The sequence below is a fragment of the Perissodus microlepis genome, chromosome 6, assembly GCF_051167445.1.
Source record: "Perissodus microlepis isolate ML-2025 ecotype Zambia chromosome 6, ASM5116744v1, whole genome shotgun sequence".
NCBI lineage: Eukaryota > Metazoa > Chordata > Actinopteri > Cichliformes > Cichlidae > Perissodus > Perissodus microlepis.
This window is the reverse complement of record NC_140466.1, coordinates 27,808,068-27,833,723: the sequence shown is the minus strand read 5'-3', so window position 1 is coordinate 27,833,723 and position 25,656 is coordinate 27,808,068. Positions and strand designations below refer to the sequence as shown.

General features: G+C 41.8%; 1 protein-coding gene across 4 annotated transcripts in view; it reads right to left on the bottom strand.

The window, feature by feature from the left end:
• LOC146385830 (uncharacterized) overlaps positions 1-24,401 on the bottom strand; it is a 46,795-nt gene extending 22,394 nt beyond the window's left edge. For 3 of the 4 annotated variants that reach the window (XM_084931808.1, XM_084931809.1, XM_084931810.1), the window contains exons 1-10: positions 23,775-24,401; positions 14,908-14,959; positions 13,146-13,243; positions 7,550-7,695; positions 7,248-7,343; positions 5,646-5,767; positions 2,720-2,828; positions 2,169-2,277; positions 1,712-1,806; positions 138-252 (exon numbers count right to left, since the gene is read on the bottom strand). In XM_084931808.1, coding sequence (XP_084787934.1) covers positions 138-252; positions 1,712-1,806; positions 2,169-2,277; positions 2,720-2,828; positions 5,646-5,767; positions 7,248-7,343; positions 7,550-7,695; positions 13,146-13,243; positions 14,908-14,959; positions 23,775-23,868 — 1,036 coding nt within the window. In that variant the 5' untranslated portion in view covers positions 23,869-24,401. The remainder of the gene's footprint in view (positions 1-137; positions 253-1,711; positions 1,807-2,168; positions 2,278-2,719; positions 2,829-5,645; positions 5,768-7,247; positions 7,344-7,549; positions 7,696-13,145; positions 13,244-14,907; positions 14,960-23,774) is intronic. The other variant, XM_084931811.1, reaches the window with a different exon arrangement.
• Positions 24,402-25,656: the final 1,255 nt, after the last annotated feature.

Sequence of the window (25,656 nt, the reverse complement as noted above, 5' to 3'; positions counted from 1 at the left end):
GGCTGCCCCAAACAGGCCCATGATGCCACGGCTAGCTACAACTAATGACCAGCTATAGCTGCGAAACAGCTGCTAAGCTCACACGCACATCCACCCACCCACCCATGCACACACACAGCTGTGATGTGGGTGGTCACCTGCCCTCTTGATGACTTCCACCATGTTGGAGGGGAAGTAGCCCACACGGTCATTTCCTGTCCGGTTGTCATGAATACAGCCTTTCCATCGGCCATCAGAGTGCTGCTCTAAAACCTGTGCACGTACAAAGATTACAGCCACTTTTCATTTCCATAACAAAGACTGCAAAGCCAAACTAAAACCATACCTATATCAAGTTTAAATCTTTAGCTCTGAAGCTCACACTACCAGCTAACTTCAAACTAGTTATGGCAATAGTGGCTACTGCTCAGATGGCAGTGTAGCAAATTTAGCTGTTAATTCTTTATAAAAAATACTTCTATCATTGTTTTGCTTATACTTTTTCAGACTTAGCAGCTGAAATGAGCAGAAAATATCTGTTTAAATTTCCATTTAAAAAAGACAGTAATTAAAAAAATGAGCGGGAAATAACACACTATGCTATTTAGTCATTTAGCTATCATTAGCTAGCATTAGCATAGTTAGTTGTTTGAGGCATTTTTGCAAAATATAATTTAAAAATGTCCATGTATATCATAGATAAACTGTGTTTTATCAAGTGTCCACCTTGATAAAGTGGAATAAGTGTCCACCTTACTAAACCCTGAATTCCTCAATCATAATACATTACACAACTCTTTTTACATTAGCAGGCTGGCTTTAGCGTTGCCATTTTTAGCCAGTTGGCTACAAAACTGGTTAAAAACACAAAACATACTATATAAACTGCCTTAACATGTATATAGTTTTTGTGAATTATTTTTTATAAAATTCAAAAAATTCAAAATTTTAAATTATAGATATTATATATAGTAGATCAGCGGTCCCCAACCCCCGGGCCTCGGACCGGTACCGATCCGTGAGTCGTTTGGTACCGGGCCGCGAGAGTTGAGGCTCAGGTGTGAAATGTATGGTTTTCAGGGTTTTTATCGGTTTTCAGCGTTATTTTGTTATCGTTTTAATCGTTAACTCGGTTTTCCTGGGTCTTTTCACGTGTGTTATGAATAAAGCTTCTTTTTTTCGGTACCGGTGCTAGTTTTATTTTGTTGTATTTATCCGCGACGCCTTAAAGGCCGGTCCGTGAAAATAATGTCGGGCATAAACCGGTCCGTGGCACAAAAGAGGTTGGGGACCGCTGTAGTAGATGACCTCAAAACAAAAGCCAACATTGCATCTGCTTTACGTAATGTATTTTCATGCACATCTGCAAATAAGTGTTCGCTAACAGCGCCTGTAAGTGATTACTTTTTCATATATACAACGTAGCTTGCAAAAAAGATCAATAAATATAGAAGAATAAAGTAATAACATAATAAATTGACATACATGTCTGTGTTTTCTTATATGAGTGAAGCGAAGAAGCGCCATAGCTCTGGCAAAAATAATAATTTGTTTTTAATAACAGTTTGTGTGGCACAACCTCTTTTCAGCTCAGTGATGCTTACATTGTAACACCCAACTATTAAATTGTGTAGACAGATTTATATTACCGACACAGATTATTATGACTGGCAAACATGCAGCAAAGGCTGAAACATATTTTTATTGCGTAACCTTAATTATAAAGCTATACCGTGATGATGTCGCCAGCTTTGATGTTGAGGCTGGTAAGGTCATAGTTGTTGCAGTAATCCTTTAGTGCTCGCACCTGCATTGCAGCTGAGGCATCTACAACACAAGAGTATAAAGTGCAGACAGAAGAGAACGGAGGGGAAGGTGATATTGGTGGGTAGTATCATTAGCAAAATAAATATCGCCAGTCTAATCAATACAAGAAAATCCCAAAATAAGAATGGACATTATGCCATTATTTTAAATGTCAATAGCAATAAATTAATTTAAAAAATGTATTTTTCCAGTATGTTGTTATTTAATAACAAAAACCAGGTTCCTAATAGTTTTAGCACTCACAAAGTGGGCATGGCTTCAAAAGCAGATTTTTGGTGTTGCCACCAGCTGGGAGAGTTTAAAAAATGTGTCACACAAGGATTTGTGAGTTGGTGTGCGAGCTCGTGCACTCGCGGCCTCACCTCTCAGTAACTGTTTGATCTCCCGGCTGGCCTGCGTGGTAGTGAACTGGTTAACGATATCCAGGGCAGTCTGACTCAGAGTGTTTCTCACTCCTGCACTGATGCCGCTCTGGAGTGACGCGGAGGAGGAAAATGATTAAAGCTGCAAAATCTAATTGTGTGTCACAAAGAACATTCCACAGTAGGGATGTTTGTTGTGTGCGCTGCCTCAGCATTAACATCAAAAGTGAAGCGCAGCAGGACGAGAGGGGACGCTTAAAGTGGGCCCTTTACAAAGGCAGGGTTAGGCATTTACATCCATGTTCATCTGAAGGTCAAAAAAAAAGGTTAAAAACCGAACAACAGGTTTGAATATTGGATGACAGGCAGGAGGCTGGTCAGCCTGCTACTGTTTTATGTAATAAACAATAACAATATAACATATCCCACAGTTTCCTCACAGTCAGATGAATGACAATTGCTGGGGTGTGAATTTGCACAGCTCATAGGAGGGAGGTCAGCATTAACAACAGCTTCTTATGTAAACACATTAAACGGATAGTTAGACTTACATCCAGCAGCAGGCGTACTACCTCCGTCTTCCCACAGAGGGCAGCCTGATGTAGTGCTGTGCCAGACTCAGACTGTCTGTTGATATCTATTCCAGCCTGAATCAGCAACCTGCAGCGAAAAATAATAAATATTTCAAGATAACTTTTTATGACTGCTCTAAAGTAAGAAATGAAAGAAAAGCATCTACATTCATGCAACTCAATAAAAGTGGAAATAAATTCCCCAAAATGACATTTGGATTAACCAGTTTTTCAGTCTTTTCCTCAGATGTATTTTTCATAGTGTTTTTGTTAAGAGCTGCCAGTCTGAATGGGGTCTCTGTGTTTGACTGACAGCTGTTGCCAGGCTTCCACAGGAAGAATGAAACAAAGAAAATATGTTTATAGTGTAACTAAAACCCACAATGTAAAAGGAAAGCACCTTTGGCACAGGCCAACCCTTTGCGCGGTTACTGACATAGGCAGTTGAATTTTACCCTGTAAGTGTTTGTTTGGTTGGTTATTCAACAAATTGCAGGAAAAGATTTGTTTATAGGGGGTTAAAGAGGAAGTGGACTTTGGCAAGAAAGCTAATATGTGTTAATCTTTTGTGCCATAAACACACGCTCACTGTGTAGTAGTGAAGGCAAGAAACTGAAGATTGAAGCAAAGGCATAGAGAGAAAAAAATCACTGGCCTGCTATAGCGTTGGGCTCAGGAAACTGATGGTGTTGCCATGTTCTGTCCTATACTGCCAATTGAGGAGGAAAACGTTCAAAAATGCTCACGATTAGGTCAGCCAGCAACTTGTCACTAACACAGTTCACCAGAACCATCTATTGATCCATCTGTCTATTTTCTGCTGTTTATATATGTCCAGGTCACAGGAGCAGCATTCTAGACAGAGATGTCCAGACCTCGCTCCAACCAGCCAGCTCTCTTTATCAGAACAGAGCGCTACAATGTCCCCAATACTGCAGATGACATGAGTCTGAATGAAAATCTCCTACACGGCCCCAATGACAGGCAGCAGCCACCTTACGTCTGCAGCTCCGTGTAGGTGCAGAGCATGATTAAGTCAGACTCGGTGTCCTCTGCCTCCTTCTGAATGGTGTCCAAATTCTGCCATAGGTAGGATTTGACGATCCTTCACCAAGTTCTAGTGTTTGGTAAAGTCCTTTCCTGGGTGTACTGGGACTTTGTCAGATGTCCAAGTCACATTGGCCGTTGACATGTGGGCTAGGGTGTTTTGGTGCAAAGCCCACTTATTAATATGCTTATGTCCCAGTGAATGTTAAAATTTCTCAGTAAGAGAATGAAGACTCAAAGACTAAAAGGCACCTGGGCCTAATATTTGACGTATAAGTCCAAACAACAGTCAGATATCCTGTCATCCACCAAACATGCAGGGTCTCTCACTGAGAGCATCTCCAGAGGGGAACAACATCCAACTCCTGCCCAGGAGACTGGCTGCAGAACCGGAGTCATACATGTAGGTGAGCCTGACAGTAGTCCTATTACCCAAGAACCAGTTTTAGCAACCAGGAATTGGATCGGATCTCTGTTCCAGACTGCTGCCCAATCCACATAGCATCAGACCTTTACACTCTCTTACCTGGGACCAATAATGTCTTTCAAAACCCAGCTAGGGCTATTTGCCCCAGATAAGGATCAGGGGAAATGCCAGAAGATTACGGTTTGAGAAATGGCTGTTACAGTGGCCTGTGCTACAAAGGAAGACTGGGGCCTTTCTAGGCAACTTCAGGTTTAAACCTGTTTTTGTTTTCAGTTTTGAAGGTTCACGTCTTGCAGGCAGAATCTACATCAAAAGAAGCCTTGATGTAGTGATACTATAATATCCTAATACACGTCACCTAAGCTTCGTACTTGTTGACCTCATAAAAAAAACATTCTGACCCATTTTTACCCCTACCCTTCAAACCATAGGCCTGCATCCACTCATGTAGGAAAACAGCCACACCTTTTGTACAACCCTTTGCTACTACATAGTTATTGGACATAGGCATCACTTTTTCCTGTAACTGTTTGACTAGTTGGTCATTTATTAAGGCATAGAAAAATATGTGACTATATATGTAAGTTAAACAGGAAGTGGACTTTGGCAAGAAAGCTCAAGTGGGCCATTCTTTAGTGGTAGGCTTTTGTGTCATGTAAAGGCTCACTGTTATCTCTGTGCTGTATATATAAAACCACTTTTTATTTTTCAAATACTGTAATTTTTCTTCATTTTTAAAAGATGCTGAAGTTTGTGATGTGTCATATGCTGCCTAAACTGTATCCTTTATGTGAATGTGCTAGATTTGTAAATCCTGGGTTCAATTATCGAGTTGAAAATGATCTTTGGTGACTGCCTAGCCTGATTGCCAATACATGGGTAAGTGAAGCCACATAGAAGAAGAAACCTGGGTATGTTTAATTGACTTTATAGTAAAGACCCCAATTCATGAATTCACCATATTTTTCTTTTCTTTTTTTAAACTTGTGTTTTGCTGTATATCTGTAATCTTTCACTTGTATAGTAATAATAGTTTTATGTGATGTGAACAGGGCCTATGCATGTAATGTTTTTGCCTGTTAAAAAAATAATAAATAGAAAAAATAATGAATAGAAATAAAGACTTGAAAGAACTGTTTAATGTAATTCATTGTTGTTGGGATGCTTCAGAGGACTTGGCCCAGTTTCTCTAATATATGTTGTTCACACCTCAATTCTACAAATCTCTACAATCAAGGTGGATAGTGGAAACCCTGCATGACCCATAGAAACACATTAGCCTTGTTAATGGGAAATATGCCAGGTTGAAATGAACTGGCATTATCCTTTAACGTTAAATTAGATCAGTCGGTGGAGAGACAGAATGACTAAGTGTCTAATGAAGGAGGTATAACAAACACAGAGCAGACAGAAAGGAGTAGTTATTTGGACCGTATCACTTCGATGTGTCCGTTCTTGGCAGCCAGATGCAAAGGTGACACTCCGTTGGGGTCGGAGGGTTTTGGTTCCAGCATGGCTGCACACATGTTACTGCTGAGCAGGAGCTGGACCACCTAAACACAAAGACACACAGTGTAACTTGTAAAGCCATTTCATAATTTATATTAACTCTATAATTCCTTCTGTGTAAAAGTGAATTTAAAACTAAAATCTGGTTTCTCTGTGGACTAGCTGCAACACAGGTGCACACTTTGGCTGCTAGTGCCTTGAATTACCTTTGTGTCCACATGTGGCTGTCTCAGTAAGACCATTGTTCTTGTTCATTTTAAGGATTTTAGACATTTTTAGGCTGTGTTGTTGTATAATTAATCTGTTTCTGGAATAATTAACCTTTTAGGTGAACATTTTGCCTATAATTTTAAAATTAAATGGCTGTCACCATTGCTTATCTTTACCAGGAAACTCTAAAATAAACATTTAGGTATAGAGTCTCTCAGTCAAAACATGGCAAATTAGGTACTTTTGATAATTCCTAACTTTTCTTCTTACCCCATCATTGGATCAAAATTTGAGTTTGTCTCATACTTTGATTAATGTCTAAAAACTAATGCTAATGCTAACAAGCTACAAGCTAAGCTAATGGCATTCCCATTATCTTTAGCTGTACTTAAGTATTTAATATTACTAAGCAAATCTTAACATGCAAGTGAGTTAATGTGATCTCAGTTTAGCATGTTAGCATGCTAACAGTTGCAATCATTTACTTTGGTTTTTCATGTGACATCAAAAGGACATTGTTCAAGAATTGTCCGCCAAACTGGACATGATACATCCACTGGTTGATAGCGAATTAACTAAATACCTCTTTGTGATTACTTTGGTTGCTAGCAGATTGCCACAGTTGCCTGTAGTTCTTCATTTTTGTATGAAAATACTTGCTAGCTACAAGCAACGCAAACTGTAAATGAGGAAGACTTGCCTTAACAGTAAAAGTTGTGCCTGAGGAATACAACCAACATTTTAAAAGGTGTCTGCTTTTGGTCTGTGTGACAATTTTCACAGATTCTTTACAGCTCGGAGAGCGGCTGGCTGGTGTTTATAGACAAGTTCGTCACTTATTCGTCACAAATTACCAACGCAACAACATTTTAGCAACCAAAGCAATCACAAATAGGTTTTTGTACACCAGTTGGGGAAGACATGCTTTTTTCCTACCAACAGGAGGTAGCTATTGGGGCTCACTAAATTGTCTTTAGGCCTGAGTAACTGCGGCTTTAGAAATCATTTTCCCAGCAGCTGCTATCAACCTCGAACCCAGTCAAACCCAGTTGGGCAATACTCATTCTTCCCTCACAATCACTGGTTTTCAGTTGGTTTCACACATCCAAAATAACAGGCAAGTTAACGTCACCTGGTTAGTGGCCAAGATAACTTCTGGCTTAAAGAAAAAACAAGATGGTGGCAGCAAAAATTTAATGTGAAGCTTTAAAATGTGGAGTCCAAAACCAATGGGTGATGGTGATGTTACATCCATCTTCATCAGTTATCATTTTTAGGTAAAACATATTGTTGATAGGGTATTGTTGTACTCACTCCAACACGTCCAAATTCGCAAGCGAGGTCCAGTGGAGTTTTCCCAGCTGTGTCTGAGATGCACGGGTTGGACTGGTGCTGCAGCAACATCTCCGACTGTAACACACAGACACACACAAACAAACAAATGTTACCAACACATTTAAAGCTGAGCTTGCAACAACCACGTATCAGGCACACAGCATCAAGCCCACATAACAACTACACAGATCTCACAAAACACAAACACTGGCTCTGTGCACAGTAAAGCACCTACAGTGCACACACACACACACACCACACACACACACACAAACAGTTACCCCATCATAGTGTCCATGCTGAGCTGACAGGTGGAGCGGGATCTGTCCTTCATCTGACTGTCCGTTGACTGACGAGCCTGCCTTCAGCAGCATTTTCATAGGCTCAGTCTTCCCCTGCCATGCAGCATAATGCAGGGGACGCATTCCTACACAAAACACACACAAACAAGGACACAAACATACACAGCCAACATGACGGCACAATAAAACAGACACACAACACAACCCACAACCACATGCACACAGGCACGTACAAAAAAATGAGAATGTAAAGACACATGAGTGCAAGCAAATACAATTTTTTTGTTAGTTTAGGTTAGTTTGGCATTAGATACCAAGCAGACAGAAATCTATCTGGTGCTGATTTTACAGAGAAATCACTAAATTTACTTGTTAACAAATGTTCTCATGGTTAATTCCCTCTGTGTGGCCTGTTAGTCTGAGATATTAGGAGAGCTTAAACAATTATTGCATTGAAAGAAAATTAACCAGATGTACTACAACAGTAATTAATTGAAGCTAATTAAAACAAATGTTATATTTAAAGGAAAATACATTGGTTCCAGTTTCTCTTTAACAAAACGTGTTGGGCCTGCATGCTATGAGACTCGACAGAGAGTGTATTCACTAAACAACCAGCAAAGCAATTGAAAAACCTATTGGTGGACAAAGTCACAAGGTAACAGCCCGAATAGGGCATCATGGGATGTTTGAGACAAACACTTTGAACACAAAGGGCAAGAGAAGTCCAACCCCTTTCTTTCTATGGCCCCAAGAAACCCTCGGAGGGAACTGCACAGCGACTCCCGGAGCCATGCACAGCATACAAGGTGATGCCAAGTTTTGCCGTACAAAACATCAGTTCGGACTCATTATCGCTGCCTTTAACCAGAAGACATCAAATACCACTTTGCAGCAGTGGCTTCGAGAAGCAGTGAGCGTGTTTCTCATGGCAGCAAACCAAGACCTCCAGTCTTGACACTAGAGATGAGCCACACCATTGAGCTGAATAAAAAGGCCCCTCCAGCCTCAGCTGGCATGGGAGACGCCTGAGTCAGAGGATAGGTGCTGGCAGGATAAAGAGGCACAGCAGCTGCAGGAGTTACAGAATCTAAAGCTTGGCTATCTGAAGAGATTTCAGGCCAAATTACTATCACACGGTCTCAAAGATCTTCTCGAAAGTGTGATTGGGCACGAGAAGAGCGGACTGCGCAGGAATAAGAGCAACACTGAGAAATCAGAGGAAATGCTCGAATACACGAATCAGTTCAGAGGCTATTTTTTCAAAAGTCCTAAAAGAAATGAGTAGAATCCTGTCTTGTTGAGAAACTGTGACTGACGTGGAGCATCGTGTGTATTTTATTAATAGCGTTGTATTTGGAAGGCGGCAGTGTTTTCTCATTTTAACCGTTAATAATGTTTTGATAAGACTAACCTAAAAACATTAAGTAGGAGGGATGTGGCTCATATTTATTTATTTTTTTAGGTTAATCACATGCACCAAAAAAGAAGTGAATCGGTCACAGCACACAATACCATTAAACGATATTAAAGAATGTCTTTACTCAGGGGGTAAGGTTGAAAAGCCAATCTTAAATGGCTGTGATCTTTGGGCCTCATGCAGCAATGCATTAATAACAGATTCTGATTGTGACTGCATGGGCTCAGAAACACACGGTTAAGGTAAAATCTGAGTATTCAAGGGAAAAAAATGAACGATTCTTAAATGCTTCTGTCGCTGTGTGGTCTTCAACAAATCCAAAGGTTACATTTTTTTGTAAATCATGGACGCTGTGTCCTCTGCGCTAAACAGAAGAGCGACCATGCACGCAGCTTAAAAGCCAGCACTAGTTATGTTCTTTAAAGTCTTAATTTCTGAGAGAACCACCACTGCTGAACAATATATGCACGTTTTGGAAAAGGTATGAAACTACTCAGGAAACGCCTTGCTTATTTCAGGAACAGAGCACCTCCAAAGTAACAGATTCTGGGTTCTTAGCTGGCTGGTCTGCAGTCCAGACATGTCACCCACTGAAAACATCACACACTGTTTAAGATAATTAAAATAACATTTTTCAGTCAGCGTATACTGTAGCATCACATCAATAAAGCATCTGGTATATTGATGTGGTCAGTTAAGTAGAGAGGGGGTTGCTAATCAGTTTCAGCTGCTTTGGTGTTAATTAAATTAACAACAGGTGCACTCGAAGGGCAACAATGTGACAATCCCCCCAAAACACGAATGGATTAACAGGTGGAGGTCACTGATATCCTCATCTTTTCTGACTGTTTTGTTCACTAGTTTTGCATTTGTTAGTGTCAGTGTATCTACTGGTAACACGAGGCGATACCTGGACCCTACACAGATGGCACAGGTAGTTCAACTCCTCCAAGATGGCACATCAGTAGTTGTGCCGGAAGGTTTGCCGTGTCTTCCAGTGCAGTCTCAAAACCATGGGAGGCAGTTACTCTTGGAGAGCAGCACAGTTGGAAAGTCCTTAATTCATCAACAGGACGATCTGATATTGTTGTGTTGGTGTTGTTCATGCCAACAAAACTAATGTTGGTCCAGGTTCAACATTGGAAATGATCAATCATATTGCAGTGATGTCATAGTTTTGCAGAATAAACCATCACACCACATAGCAAACTGTAACTCTAACTTCCACCAACCCTTCTGGATTTGGATTTTTTCCTGAGCAGACTAGAGATGGCACAATACCACTTTTTTATGTCCGATACCGATACCGATATCATAAATTTGGATATCTGCCGATACCGATATGAATCCGATATAGTGTGTTTTTTAATCAATAAAACTGTTTTTTTAATATCTAGCTGCTTTTTGTATAAGTTCATACTCAAGTTAAAAAAAACAAAAAAACACTAAAGCTATTCCGTTATACCTGTATGCAAAAAATACACTGCACCCAAAATATTTCATAGTTCCTCAATACTGATCAATCTAACAAACGTATCTATATATCTATATCTATCTATATGTATATATATATATATATATATATATATATATATATATATATATATACATATATATATATATATATATATATATATATATATATGTTTATGGACAGGAATGCAATGTAGTGACAAGGATTGACAAGAACTAATATTGCATATGAGAAATATTGCACATAGAAACTACCATGGTGTATTGTACGGTGCAGGTAAGGAAGGAAAGTAGCCTTGCAGGTAAGGAAAGACCTGAATCTCTCATGGTTGGGGGTTGGGGGAGGGTGTGTTTGTACAACAAAAGCAGGAGAACAATGGAGCTGAAGGCCTGTGAAAATCTCAGCGGGGTGCCAAGAGGTGTTAGGGTCAGGGGAATTTACGCAAATTTGCGCAGGGCTAGTAAATCTAGTAGTAGGGACTTGCACCAGGGAAAAAAGGCTCAGTAATTCTAGTGTTAAACCTACTCCATCCTCCCTATTCGGGTATTTTAAAGAGTAAGCAACCTAACTAATAGGGTTCTAAAACTCCCACCCTCCACCTCATGATGCTTAATCGACGTAATCAACAAAAATTGCACAGAAATAAATTATTTTTCAAGAATAATTAAATAGATTCAACATCTTTCTTCAACAGAATTGCAGACTGCACAGATGATGAAGTACTATAGCTTACTAGGGTATATTAGACTTAATAGTTACTATATACAGTAATGGACTTCTATACATTTTACATCAGATTAAAACTTTGGGTGTAAGATTCAGATAATTATTGATTAAAAGCTAGACATTTTAAATGAGAATAAGAAAGAAAAGTATGTCTTTGTGCCCCCTTTTCCCTGTTCATGCCCTATCGGCCCCCCTCGCTAAACTTTGCTAGATCCGCCCCTGCACAGTTACCAGCTGTCAGCTATGTAGAAAAAGATCCTGGTCTAGAAAGTAATATTAAATAAATTCTAACAAAAGATTATCAAGCTTAAACGCGCTGCTGTTGTTCAGCCGCTGGTTTCCTCTTTCTGGCGCAAAGTGGGCGATAAACAAAGAAGAGAGACGGACTCGCGACAGAAAAGCCGATCGGCTGATCATTAAGCAGTTTCATGATTGAAGTAGCAGCAGGAGAAAGAGAGAGAGAGAGAGAGGCAGTCCCTCCATATATCGGTTGTTAAGCTTAACACGGGAATGCTTTACAAACATTCAGAGATAAACTTACACACTTGCTTTACTTCTCTCTGGGATCACTTCCTCGGAGATGAAATGCCGGTTTGGTAGCGAGGCTACAAATACACACAGCCGCTCTATCACGTGAGCATGCTGCTCCGACATGCTACGGTTATGAGCCGAGTTACGCCGTGTCGCAAGTTTTGTGAGGTGCTTTTTTGATATTTAATGGATCGGATTACATTTTTTATTTCTCTCCGATATCCGATCCAGGAATTTACGTCAGTATCGGACACCGATACGTAATATCGGATCGGTCCATCTCTAGAGCAGACATTGGTGAGGGGTCTTCCAAGCCGCAAAGCTATGATATCATAAAGTGATTATTCAAATGCAATGTTGATCGCAGACAAACATTATTATGTTGCTCCAGGAACAACATCAACACGATATCAGATAGACAGTTTACCTCACCTCTTGCCCAATAGCTATAGTATATACGCTCCAGCACTCTCTGTGACCCTGAATCGGATAAGCACTTAAGAAAAGGGATGGATGCATGAAGGGATGGACATGTTCCAACTTTCTGTCTTTGGAAATACCCTACCATTCCTGTGATTATTCTGGCTGAACACATAGCCACTTTCCACATTTCCTTTTTGTGATGTTTGTCTGGAGGATATACAGCTCCAAAGCGAAGGCCCTCAGGATGTTGAGGTCAGGCAACTTAAACTGGCATCTTGCAGAAGTATGTTTTCCTAACACCGGAAACAGTTCTCTTTAAGACAAAGTTGGCTGGTTCCATCTGGTTGGACAAATCTTAAATCTCAGAAACATTATTAGTATTTTTTTGGGCCACTACCCTGACTACAATCACCTCCTATGTTCTGTTAATAAAGCACACAGTCAAACACCTACTCGTAGAAGGTGAAGATGTGCTGTTTCCTGGTGCCTCTGCAAAATCACACCCATTAAAGCAGTAGGTTCACCAAAAGAGGCCTGGCAAGTCTATTTAGAGGCACACTGGGCATGACTGAAAGTGCAGACACAGTAGGCCTACATCCTGGAGGGATTATAACTCCCATCTGCCCTGAGATTTCTTCTTCTCCTCCTTCTTCTTGAATCTGCCAACGTGGGATCGAGATATTCTCTGCTCTGCTTCCCACTTGGCTCTCACTCCTGCAGCCATGGAGCTTTCCTTCTTCTGTTTTCTATTGTTGACTGTGCAAACAAATCTGTCGCTCCTCATAAATGCACGCCACAGAAAAAAATTGCATAACCAACAAGCTCACCTTTTATTACATAAGCCGGTATTATTTGTCACACAGGGAAAGCCGGAAAGTATTTGTTTTTGGGCTTTTTCTGCACAGTCGTGTGTGTTCTTGTGTGTGTGTTTTGTGCCTTATTTTGTAGCAGCACAGCGTATCCCAGTGACACTGTGAAAGCCTGTGTGCATTTTTTTTTACCTTTATGGTCTTTGATATCCACTGCTGCCTGGGCCTCCAACAGCAGAGAGATCATCTCCTTGTTGCCACTCAGAGCAGCATGATGCAGCGGCGACAGCCTTCACACAGACACAGATTATGTATAAAAATACACACATTCAAATGCATAGTGTAAAACCTGAGCACAACTTTGCTAAAGTAATCTTCGGCGTACAGCTGCTCCGCCCCACAGCTCTGTGTGACGATGGGAGCGTGTGCGGGGAGGGCGGGTGGAAATGACCTACTTCCATTAATAAGCAATCTCTCTCCCCCGGAGTCGAGCGTACGCGCAGGGCATCTGTGTGTGGGTCTAATGGATCTGTGGTGAACATAAGAGCCGGGCCCTGGAGTCAAATCAACGACTCATCAGTCATTACACAAGAAGCTGAGTCCAATTATCTGAATCCAATCAACATCATAAAAAGATCTTTGTTATCTGATGGAGTCAAACGGAACACAGCCGTAAACCAAGCATGTGCACACAAAAAGCTTAACCAATCATGAAGCTAAATATAGCCAAAATCCATAGTTGAACATTCAGAGCTGATAAGGGAATATTTCTGAGCAAATTAGGAGCTGGGAAATGTTGGCTTTGCTTTAAGGTGATAATTACAGTCTTCAGATCTGAGGTCTTCAGCTGGCTACACTCCTATGAGCTAAAGACAGATTTAAACAGGAGATAATGTGAACAGTAATAACGGCTTGCTAGCCTATTGATTATTTGAAGATTTTTCTTCCTATTTGTTTGCCACAGTTAATTAGATGTTCACAACATGGATCAGCTACAGCCCACAAGCATCGGGCTTTGGTGTTTATTTTTCTCATGATAACTGTCTCATGTTTAATATAGATATGAGACATTTTATAACAGAGCTCTTAAAATGATCTATTTGTGACCCCAGCTCACAGGTTCTGCATTAGTTTGGATGTGAGTCAAAATCAGTTTACAGAAAGTGCTTTTCAGTTTCATTTAATTCATATGATTATTTCAATTACAGCACAGATCTCCTGGCCAGAGGTCGCCCACCACATGATCCAGACTGACCCACTGGAAGCTATTGTAAGGTATAAAAATAGAAAAGGAGGAAATAATCATGGACTGTCACCAGGAAGCCTTGTGTTTAAGCACGGACAAAATGGGGGTTTATGAAGGAGCCCGAATGAATCAGAGCAGTCTTCAATTTATGACTGAGTGTGGAAAAGATGAGCATCTCTGGGTTTTCCTCATTTTTTATGTATATGAATGTTCATGTACACGTTCAATTCATTTTCAGCCAAGCCTGTGGAGATTTTCAGTCTTTGCTAAACGCGGATCTATAATAAAAGTCTTTTCTTTTAAGTTTCCTTCAGATTAACCCAACTGTTAGGGAGACGGGGCACATATGCTACAATCAGGATGGTAAAAACAAGTGGGGAAAATCTGAAGGTGTTTTTTTACATGTTATTATGCAGGATCTTTACATGTGAGGCCCATACAACTAAAGAGCAAATTTAGATGTATTAGATCTTTGAATTTTAATGAGCGGCTCGATGGCTGAGTAACAACTACCTCAAAATCTGAGAAAACAAGAAAAGATCTCAGGATTCAGTTGTGTTGATAGTGTTGTGAGTGTTTTCAGGGCCATGAAGAAAGAAATAGGTTATTATAAAAGGTGGAATGAAAATGGAGTGATAAAGAAAGAGGTGTAATGATAGCGTAAACAGCTGGAACAGGAGGTGATGTGAAACATCTGTGATCCCTCACCCATCTGCATCCTGGATGTTGACGTTCACCCGCTTTGCTGCTCCGAGAAGCTCTGAAAGGGTAACAAAGAGTAAGAAAAGCATTTCAAAAAAAGTTCAAATTTAAACTTTAATCCAGGGACAAATATATTCTTCTGTCCTGTTCATTCAATAATTAATTGAGAGCCGGTAAAGTTGAAGCAACATGTTCACATCTGTGAGTTTCCAGACATCCTCCTACTGTATAACTTCAGTGTGTTAAAGAGAATCGACCATGTAATGAAGGTAAAGAAATTATAGGACTCTCATAAAAAAAACAAAAGCTCAGATTTTAATGTGTTCTCTCACATAAACTTGATCTATATGCAAAAATATATGAGTATATTTAGCAGAGCAGGTGAAAACAAAAGGACCTTATGATGGTTTGTCATAAGAACCTGAAGTGGAGATAAGCGGGTGCCTAGCTGATAACTAGTAAAGTGCATAACCTGCTAGGGTTGCAAAAAACTAAATGCTCAAACACTAAAACAGTAATAACACTACTAAAAATTAAGCTCATATTAGATAGTCTGTCTCTATCTAACAGTTTCTATACCATAGACCACTTCACACAGCAGCGCTGCAGCCAGATAGGCACACGGCACTGAACAACACTTTGTGAGGACTTTTGCGTGGTCAGTAAAGCTCTCAACAGCACTTTGATAATAAACAGTTATCATAAATGTTAGCCTGGCAGCATCGGCGTAACTTTGTGCTGAACAGTCTAAATAAATAAATAAATGACTCTGGGTAAATTCCCAGATGAGTAAACATGCAACTATTTTGCTAGTAATACCTGAAATGAATAAAGAAAATCAACAGCCTATTTATGCAAGATAATTCATAATTCTATTGGGGGTGAGGGGGGGGGTGGTATATTACTTGGGTCTGATTATTGGGGAGGGGGGGGGGGGGTCATAACCCCCCTAACCCCCCTGGAAATTACGCCCCTACGTTAATGTTAGCGGTTTAAATATTAGCAATTAGCTGATAGCCACACTAGCCGTCTGTTAAGCTATCATTTCGGTAGCAGCTAGCGGCTATGGCTAATAATAAAATAGGGCAAGGCCTCAATGTGGCCATAACTTATAAAACCTTCCTGGGACGAAGTATTTTTTGTTCATTTACTCTTTTAAAAGCGTCATTTTTATTATTAAGTGGTCTGAACAAAAGGAATAATGGCCCAAAATTTCTAACTTCTACAAATTTATATATATATATATATTTAAATATGTGTGTGTTTTCTGTCATTACTTCAGTCGTTGTGGTAGTTTGAATGAGCAGTTCTCAGGAAAGCTGCAATCCACAATCTGTTGGCTCTGCACAGCTATGTTTTCAACTGCCACAATCACCCACCCACTCACACACACACTCAGTGTGTCCTTATAGATGTCCCGTTTTTAAACTGCAACTTAATAATTCTCTGCATGTGACATGTTTAGGTGACATCCATAAATTGTGTCTATAAAAAAACTCTGATTAGTCTCTGCACTAGTAGTTTCAAATATCCCATCATAATTCATCAGAATACAAGGTGACCTCCATTTTAATGGTTTAAAAGCCCCCCACCCCCCAATAAAATAAAATTTAATTAGGTGCTTAGAAAAAAAACAACACCAAAAGAACCTTGATTCATTTTTTCTACACTGACTTATTAATTAATGGATCAGTCTTTGCATCTTTTGAGTGACACTATGGCTGTCATACATACATGAGTGTGTCTGCGTATATTTATAGCATGTTTGGGTGTAGAGCATGTGCTTCATTGTGTAAATGTGACACACACGTGAGCATTAGAGAGATGCAGGCACCGGATAGCAGGAAGAAACCGTTCACAAACCCACTACCAAACAGCCTGAAAGGACACAGGAAAAAACAACTTGTTTGTCTTTCTGCCTCCACTTTTTTTTTTTTTTGGTTTGGTCAAACCCTCATAATCCATGGGCCATAATCTGTAGCTGTGCTGTAATCTGGGGAAAAGCTCTTCCTTCGCTCTGCAGCTCTATCTGCACTTCATCCCTTCATCCTGCTCTCACACTCTAATTTTCCCTGTAATTTGCTAAAGAGCGCGTGCTGATTGGTAGTTCTGTTATTTCTGTTTACAGTGCAGCTGACATCATTTTCCTGCATGCATATGTGTGTGTGTGTTTATGTGTGTATTTATGGAAGTGCTGGTTCCTCCATATCTCTCTTGGATTAAAAATAAGAAGCATCCCTTCCCCCCAGCTGATGAATCAATGAGTGCAGATAACTGTGTCACCATCAGACTACCACAAAGCCACATGAACCCCGATACAGACCAGAATCTCACAACACAGAAACACCCACATGAGGCGCTTCCCTCTCAAACTCAGAACCAGGATTTGTATTTAATCTAATTCAGCTGACAGAGACAGAGTATCACTCTGCACATATAAAAGCCTCTCTTTTGTTTTAAGAACTGCTCTCAAAACAGACTTTCATCTTCAAACTCACTTATGTCAGCGCTAACCCGCTGCCTGACTGTATCAGTGACTTGATTTGTTAAATTAAATTTTGAACGAAAGGCTTTTCCTGCCCTCGCATGAACTGCTTGTTTGAGAGTGCTGCCATAATCTTTCTCTGATACAGTCCTTGGACCAGGGTTCATATTTTTCCGATCATTTATTTTGTCATAACATCGCAACTGAGCGCTGGGTTACCATGGTAACTCCTCAACGTGCCATTCTCAGAGACTGTCAGTCATCTGGGAGGGATTACAATGACAAGACTATGATATTATTGTGAAACATCTCCCTGAAAATTGTAACTGTGGCTCATTCATTTTCACTTTGAAAGTCTTTATTGTTAACTGAGAGCCAAAATAACCAAGCAGGACTGAAAAGCAACCTTGAATGTAACACAGCAGACTCACAAACCTCAGGAGAGGTGAAACGGAGGGGTTTCTCAGGGGTTCTCATTATCAGAGATGTTCTGAAGTCCTGTTTCCATCACCTCCGACCTTTCCTGTCATCATGCATTTAGACTTTCAGCGTAACACGTAGCCTAAAACAAATGCCAGCACAGATTTCAGACAGTTGCACACATATGTTAAAAGTGACTCGAGTCAGGGTCACAATATGCTACCAGCCTCAAAATGTATAAAATTATCCTCAAAACATCTAAATGACAGACACAGACAACAAGCATTCTAGTGCTGGATTATGACGCATCATGCTGTCATAAACTGGCCCATGGTAAGTGGCAGTGAAAAGTCTACACAAGTGCTTTAATTAAATAAAATGTATTAAATAAGCTAACAAAAAAAAGTATATACTGATGGAAGATAGTGAACACTTCAACAAGCATATATACGTCCATCCATCGATTCTCTTCCACCTTTGTAATTCAGGGATGGGACAGGGCTCGAGCCCATCCTAGGATGGGTCACCAGCCTATCACAGAACATGCAGTCATCCGAAAAAGACTCTGTGCAGTCCTCTAATAAGTTTTCCCTTTGCATTGGAATTAAGAGGGTAAGTAGCAGCCAGTATCGGCTAATCAAATGCATAAAGTAAGTATGAGAACCTCTATAAAAGCAGAGGTTTGCTGGTCTGGAGTTGTGTGTTAACACAATGCCACAATCTTTCAAGGATTGGACGTCCCAGCAAATTCTTGCAATGCTCAGAGAAACTGTAAAAAACATAAGAGCTGTAGCTTAGACTCTACAGGTCTCAGTTAGTGTGTTAAATGTTAAAGTTCACGACTGAACAAGTATGGCTTCTTTGGAAAGGTTGCACAGCTTAAGTTTACCAAGTTGCATCTGAACAAACCACAAGACTTCTGGAACAATGTTCTACTATACATAACGGTGAACATTATGTATAGTAGTGTTGTAAACTTATTTTAAAAAAATTGTAAAAAAAAAAATGCCATCATTCTGAAAGCATTCAGCTTCTAGTTTCACTATACAACATAGTTCACACAATTTTCATATTTACTGGTCCCCCTCATGACTACTCAAGGTTTGCGGTGACCATCCCATGAACTGGGATCCAAACCATCCCAGCAAAATGATCCCAATCCCAATGTTCTCCTTGTGTATATACATCTAATTATATATTACCTATTTAATAGCCAATTCAATTTTTTTTGTTTTCTGTATGCAGAGAGCACCGGAATCAAATTCCTTATGCGTGTGCACAAACTTGGCCGAATAAAGATGATTCGGACTCTGAACATGTGCTGTGACTGTTGATAATTTCCACTGCTGATAGTATAATTACTTAATGGATTAATCCTGTTGATGGTATAATACTGAACAATCACAGTTCCCAGAGTCTGCCAAACTAAGGCTGCTTGATCTGAGTACCAAGAACATAGCCCGACAGAGATTACAATATTTGACATTTTTTTCAGTCCACACATTTGCTAAGAGCTAGGATGAGGAGACGGTGTTTCATGTGTAATCACACCTGTTATTCTCGAGTCAACAAGCAAACAAAAAGAAGCGCTCTCAGTGCAGATCTGTTACAGGTGTTCACTTGATGAATTGGGAATGCCAGATCTTACAAAGTGCTATAAGCTACGCCAAAAAAGACGAGAGAAAAAAGGGTCAGTGTTCCCTGATCATCAGTAAAGTCCATTTCAGTGGATCGCTACAACATAAAAGAGATGCAGTTATGATAAGAATGCTCTCATATCTCTAAGATAAAGAGCTTTACTTCAGCTGAGCCAGAGATAATAAAACCATTACCAAATCGTTTAGGACTGTGCCTCACTTTGTGTGAGCAGGCAGTAGTTTTAATGTCGTCTCCTTTAAAGTGAGACTGAACGTCTCTTTCATCTGAAGTGATTCATTCAGACTCGAAAGATTCAGAACAAACTTTTGATTGATCTGTAACAAGAAAACCGAGAGTGCCGTGACTGCAGCAAGGCTACAAGCTTAAAAGACAAGGTGGTGTTGTCGAGTTTTCTCATTATCTACAGCTACAACAACCACCAACAATGAGTCTGCTATTCTCTGTGCAGCTGCAGCTCGGTATTCCTGTGTGCCACACAACTCCAGCTTTGCCTCAGAATGATTGAAAACCCATCAGCCCAGCACACCGCTCCATTAGATGACATCTTACCTTATAGTTTACTGGCGTTGACGCCACATACATCTCTGTTTTACCTGAAAATGCTGACTGGGAGACCAAATGTTTATTAATCTCAGCGGATATTCACCGACAGATACATCATTTCCACTCGTCCGAGTTGATGAGCAGTTTTTCACAGATGTGTGTCTTCAGAGGGGGAAAAACGGGCAGACAAACTTTGGGTTTCCTCACAGAATTTTTATGAGAATCACACCAATGTTATCGTTTATTCAATTTAATACAGTAATCTTAGTCATCAGTACACGCTATATGAAAAAAAAAGCTTTAACCCAGCAAGATCGAGTTGATTTTTTTTTTTACAATACAGACACACATTTAGCTTAAATATGGGTTAAATGTGGGTTTATTAGCCAATAAACTGGCAGGTCTAACGGGTCCTGTATCTGTGTCAGGTAGCAGTCTAACAGCTCTGAACTGAAACCAGAACTGCGATATGAACCTCCATGGTTTGCTGTTGTGGTTCTCTCTTCCTGTGTTATCTATCCTAATGTGCTGCAGAAGCAGAAAGTAGCCCACAAGCACAGCAGAAGCTACACGTGGACTAGCGCAGCTGCCGCGAAGGCTCCGCCCCGACTACCTGATAAGAAATCTTGCGTTTTTATCTTGAAATAAACATCTGTCTTTTGAGGTAGCGGTTACGTTTCCATACACCAAAATGTGTTTGGGTTTGAGACAGTTATATAAATGCCAGGGAGAATGAAACCCATGTAGCAACGTAGCTTGCTTTATACCTCGTAGTAACGTTTGTAGGCTACTCAGCAGCCTATTAACAGTCTATTAGCAAAGTGTGACGTTACCATTTAAAAAAAATGGACTGTCACCAGCATGTCAGTGATGCCAATTGACTTTAACTGCATCACTATGTGTTGGTCTTGTATTGGGGTAGCCGTAGCTCAGGAGGCAGAGCAGGTCACCTATCAATCAGAAGGTTGTTGGTTTGATCCCTGGCTCCTTCAGTCTCTTAGGGAAGATACCCCACGTTGCTCTCTGATGCATCCATTTGAGTGTGAATGGATGAATGAGGCATGTTATATAAAGTACATGTATTACATGTCTATCGTTGTGTGTCCCTTCTATGTGAAAATATTTTCCAATATTCACCCCAAAGGTGGCGAAAGTGATTTCCAGTTGAGCTCTGACACTGAGACGAAATTTATGAAAGGAATCTCTACGGCCTTGTGTCGCAGTTCTCTCATCCTCTGTTGCAAAACTAATGCACAATGTCCAACAGGGTGGTAGGTCTCTGCTACATCACTTTAAATCATTTATGTTTACAGTGGTGCTTTTTTTCTGGGTCTTCTTCCAGTCAAAGTTCGTAATATGCTCTTTTTTGGGGTGTCCTTTTGTTCCGTTAGTTACGGAGCTTTTTGTGAAAATAAAAGGTTTAAAAAGTAACAAAGCCGTCTTCAGTGGGAGTTACTGTCTCCTACAGAAACACTTGTTAGCAGTCCGGCTGTTTGTCCCGTTTCTTATCTATGTCACTACTGTATGTAACACACTGGCACAGAGCTCGCCTAGCCTTTCGTTTGGCACGCCCTCAAATAGAGAATAAGCAGCTGCCTCGCAGTCCCTCATTTCTATTTACTCACTAGAGCTGCTTCTGTTACCTCTAACTCTGAAGTGTCTCAGCAAAGCACACCAAATGTTCTGCTGCTGGCTGAAGGAGCAAACACAAGCGTCTCCACGCACTCCAGGGGCATCACGGAAGAGCGGATAACTCCCAAAATGTTGACTAATGACTGGAAATCTAAAAGTTAGACAGTGACCACCGTGACCAAGGAAGGCTTTTTTTTAGTCACACCACTTTTTTACCTGTTCATATCACCTCTGGGTATTTTCCAGAGTTTCTCACATGTATCACACAGCAGAAAATGTTCGGCGCTCGCCCTGGCACAATGAGGCATCACATGCCAGGTCAGCGACTGCTGTAAAGTTCGATCTAGCTGATCTGGAGATAGGAGCTCTCACTGCCACCTCAGTTGGGTAAAGTCTGGAAAAGTTCAGGGCTGCGGTGCATGCGTGTAAACAGCTACTGATAACGACTGATAGAAATTTGTGTTTTTCTGGCCTCTGAAGGAGGGCATGCCAGGAAAGCTTCTGTTCCTTTCATCCACAGCGTCAATGTGTGACATTTCAACACAGCAAATAACCAACACAGCAAAACCTCCCTTTAACCCGCCACAGTGCTGCTCTGAACCTCATTAGCATACTATTAATAATACAAACACAGTCAGGCACATGACTAACACCCGATGTGTCAAGTGTGTCCCTGTGTGTGTTTGTGTGTGTGTGTGCGCGTATGTACCTGCCTGTAACTGTGTGTCTGGGGTGTGTCAGTGTGTGTGTTTGAGAAAGAAACAATTCTCCAGCAGAGAAACCTGGCATCCTGTTTAATTATTCAAACATAAACCTGGATTTGCACACACACACACACACACACACACACACACTCTTTAACCTCCCTCCAACACGTCCTGTCTCTTGACCTCTCTGCATACATATCTCAACATTTCACTTGCTTACATGCTAACCCTCCTCCTCCTCACCCTCATTTCCCTCACCCACAACCCCCCTCTCTCTCTTTGTCAGTGTGCAGTGGACTGAGCACTCAGGCCTGATCTGTTCTGGTATTTGAGGAGAAGCATTTTTTTCTTCTTTTCCACAGCACTGCTGGAATGTTCAGAGACAAACAACGCACGAGAAGAGAGGAAAAGGACGGGGCAGGAGAGGAACATGGAGGAAACACCGGCTGTGTGTGGCTGCTTGTGTGTGTGTGTGTGGTGGGGGGCAGAAGAGGAGAGAGATGACAGAGGCAGAAACATGAGCGGCACGGTTAGAAGAAGTGGAAAGGAGGTACGAGTGAGGGAGGAAGGAGGAAATGAAAAAAGGGGAAAAGAGGTGAATAAGCAGGAAGGAGACAGGACGTGAAAGGATATGAGTGAAGGAAGAAAATGACACGGGACGGTAGATGAGAAGGGGTCGGGTAGAGACAGGGAAAGCGCAGGAGTAGAAGGCAAGAGATGATATGAGAGAAGACAAGATGAAACACGGGGAGAGGAGAGGCGAGAAGAAGCCAGAGCAGAGGAAATGAGGTGAGAGAAGGAAGAGAAGCAGAGGCGCTTAGAGGGGTCTTATGGTGAAACTGCAGAGGAGGAGAGATGTTTCAGCGCTGTAATTGAAATCTAATTATCACCTCAAGTCCCAGCTGACTCCATGTTAGGCACCCGCGCGTCACATTTGTGCGCGCGCACGCAAATGTCTGCACGTGTACGATCGTCACATTATTACCACTAACATCTGGCGTCTTCACACACCAATAATCCCCCTGTCCCGCGAGCGGTGCACGGCCTATGTGCGTACCCACTTTCCACCTTTCTGTCTGACACGCGCACGCACGTAGACACGCGCACACGCACACACATACACACAGAAAAGATCAGTTGTGGGGAATGGGATGACAAGCGCTCCTAATTTCAGATTACATCCTGATGACTGTTCTCACACATGTGCAACGTCATCACTATCACAAACTCAACGTCATAGCACACACACACACACACACACACACACACACATGCGTGCAGGAGAAACGCACGCCATCACACAAACACGCACAGTGCACCATTTAGGCTAAATGGCATCACATCAGATTTAGCCTGCACTGTCCTGACCTGATAATGACGGGCAGTGTGTGTGTGACACAGAGACAGGAGGATGGATGGATACTGACTGGCTTTCCCTGGCCGTGGTCTCTGTAGAAGCCGCTGAGCTGTCAGCAGGTCTTCGGTCTTCACGGCCTGGAGCAGCTCCTGGTCCTTCCCCATGTCCCCTCCGTCCCGCCTCGGTCCCGCTCTCTTCCTCTGAGCGCCCCTCTCTCCTCCGTTAATCCGCTGCTACATCCTGCCGCCGCTCCCGGCCTCCCGCTGGAGCTGAGGCGCGGAGGGATGGATGCTGCCGGGAATGGGATGCTCCGATTCGGCCAAGGAGTCCAGCGCAAGTCCCTCTGCAGCTCCCCTGCACGCTAAAGCCTTCCGCGGACCCACACCGACTACAGACCGACCGACCGGACCTCGCTCTCTGTCGGGATGCTCTCCGACCGCGCGCGCAGGAACACTCGCGACAGATTCCACAGATTCTATCAGCGTGACGATTTCACCGGGTCGACGTGCGTGCCGTGCGTGAAAACGGTGGAGCTCGAGCGCCCTCCCGTCTGTCGGGTCAAGCCCGCACAGCTCAAATCTCACGAGTCCCCAGTCCGCAGAATAACACGCACGGGTGGCTGATGTTTAACGTGCGACCGCTGTCGCCGCCGCGGTGCTGGACCAGCTCGCGCCAGATCCAGCGCGCGCGCGCACACGCGAGCGGTCACAATTACATATGGCATTACATAAACAAGTACTACACACGCACGCGTGCCACTCCAGTTGTTGTAACCCCTGAGCGATAAGGTCCCCTCCTGAGGGTCACCGGTCAGAAAGGTCATATAAACACGCAGTCGCGTGCAAGAGGCGTGCTCATAGCTATGACCGGGATCGCGCGACCACACGGGACACTATAGATTAACCCAGACCCAGCAGTTTTTTAATAATAATAACTAGTCACACTCGAGCTGTGCTGGAGTTTGGAAACGGTTTCATTCATTCATTAACACAATTCCTTTCATTATTTGACTCTATTTACAACTCTAGTGTGTGTGTGTGTGTGTGTGTGTGTGTGCGTGTGTGTGTGTGTGTGTGTGTGTGTGTGTGTGTGTGTGTGTGTGTGTGAGATCACAGTAAAATGTGACCTGGGAAACACCTAATAGCAGAAACTATGACTAAGATATTTAGAATGTCTTCCTTATACAGAGATTTCATGTGTGCAGCTGGGATCAAACTGAAGGTCCTGCTCAAACATGAGCCCACCCCTGAATACTGAGGACAGGGGAAGTAGGACACCAAGAAGAGGGATGTGGTCTCTTCCAGCATTATGGGTCACAAACAGGAGTGTTGCCAAGACCTTACAACAGTGGTGCCTCGACCCATCCCTGAAATCTTCTTGGATTTTCGCTCAGTAACACATTTTTGAAGTTAGATTATAAAGTAAAATTATTATCAAATATCAGAGCTAATGGTTAAAGTCAGAGGTGCTAAGCCTAGATTATACTTCTTTGTGGACACTGACATGGACTCATTGACACTATACTTCTTTGACATCTGCTTTAAGAACACCACATTATGATTCACGGCTGCTGTACTGTAATGTAAATCAGGAAGGCATGTGGAGCCCCGCGCTAGCCATCTAACCCCTATCAGAAAGTGTAATCCCTGCTTTAGGCTGACTTTGAGCGTCAGTAGTAAAACCACAATGCTGATAAAGCACTTGTGTATAAGGCTGCATGTTGACACATTGATAATGTTAGTTCAGTTTTTCTCATTGTTTCTGCTTCTGTTGTGTCATATTGAGCCCTTCCAAACCGTGCTGCCTCTGTCTGGTCTTTTCTGTGCTCACCTCTTCATCACCTTTCCTGCTCTTTTACTGTGTCATCAACCTGCTGCACTCTTCATCTCCTCTGCCCACTCCTCCTGTTCCCTCTTCTGTACTGGTTGTAAAAGCAATGCAATCATCACATG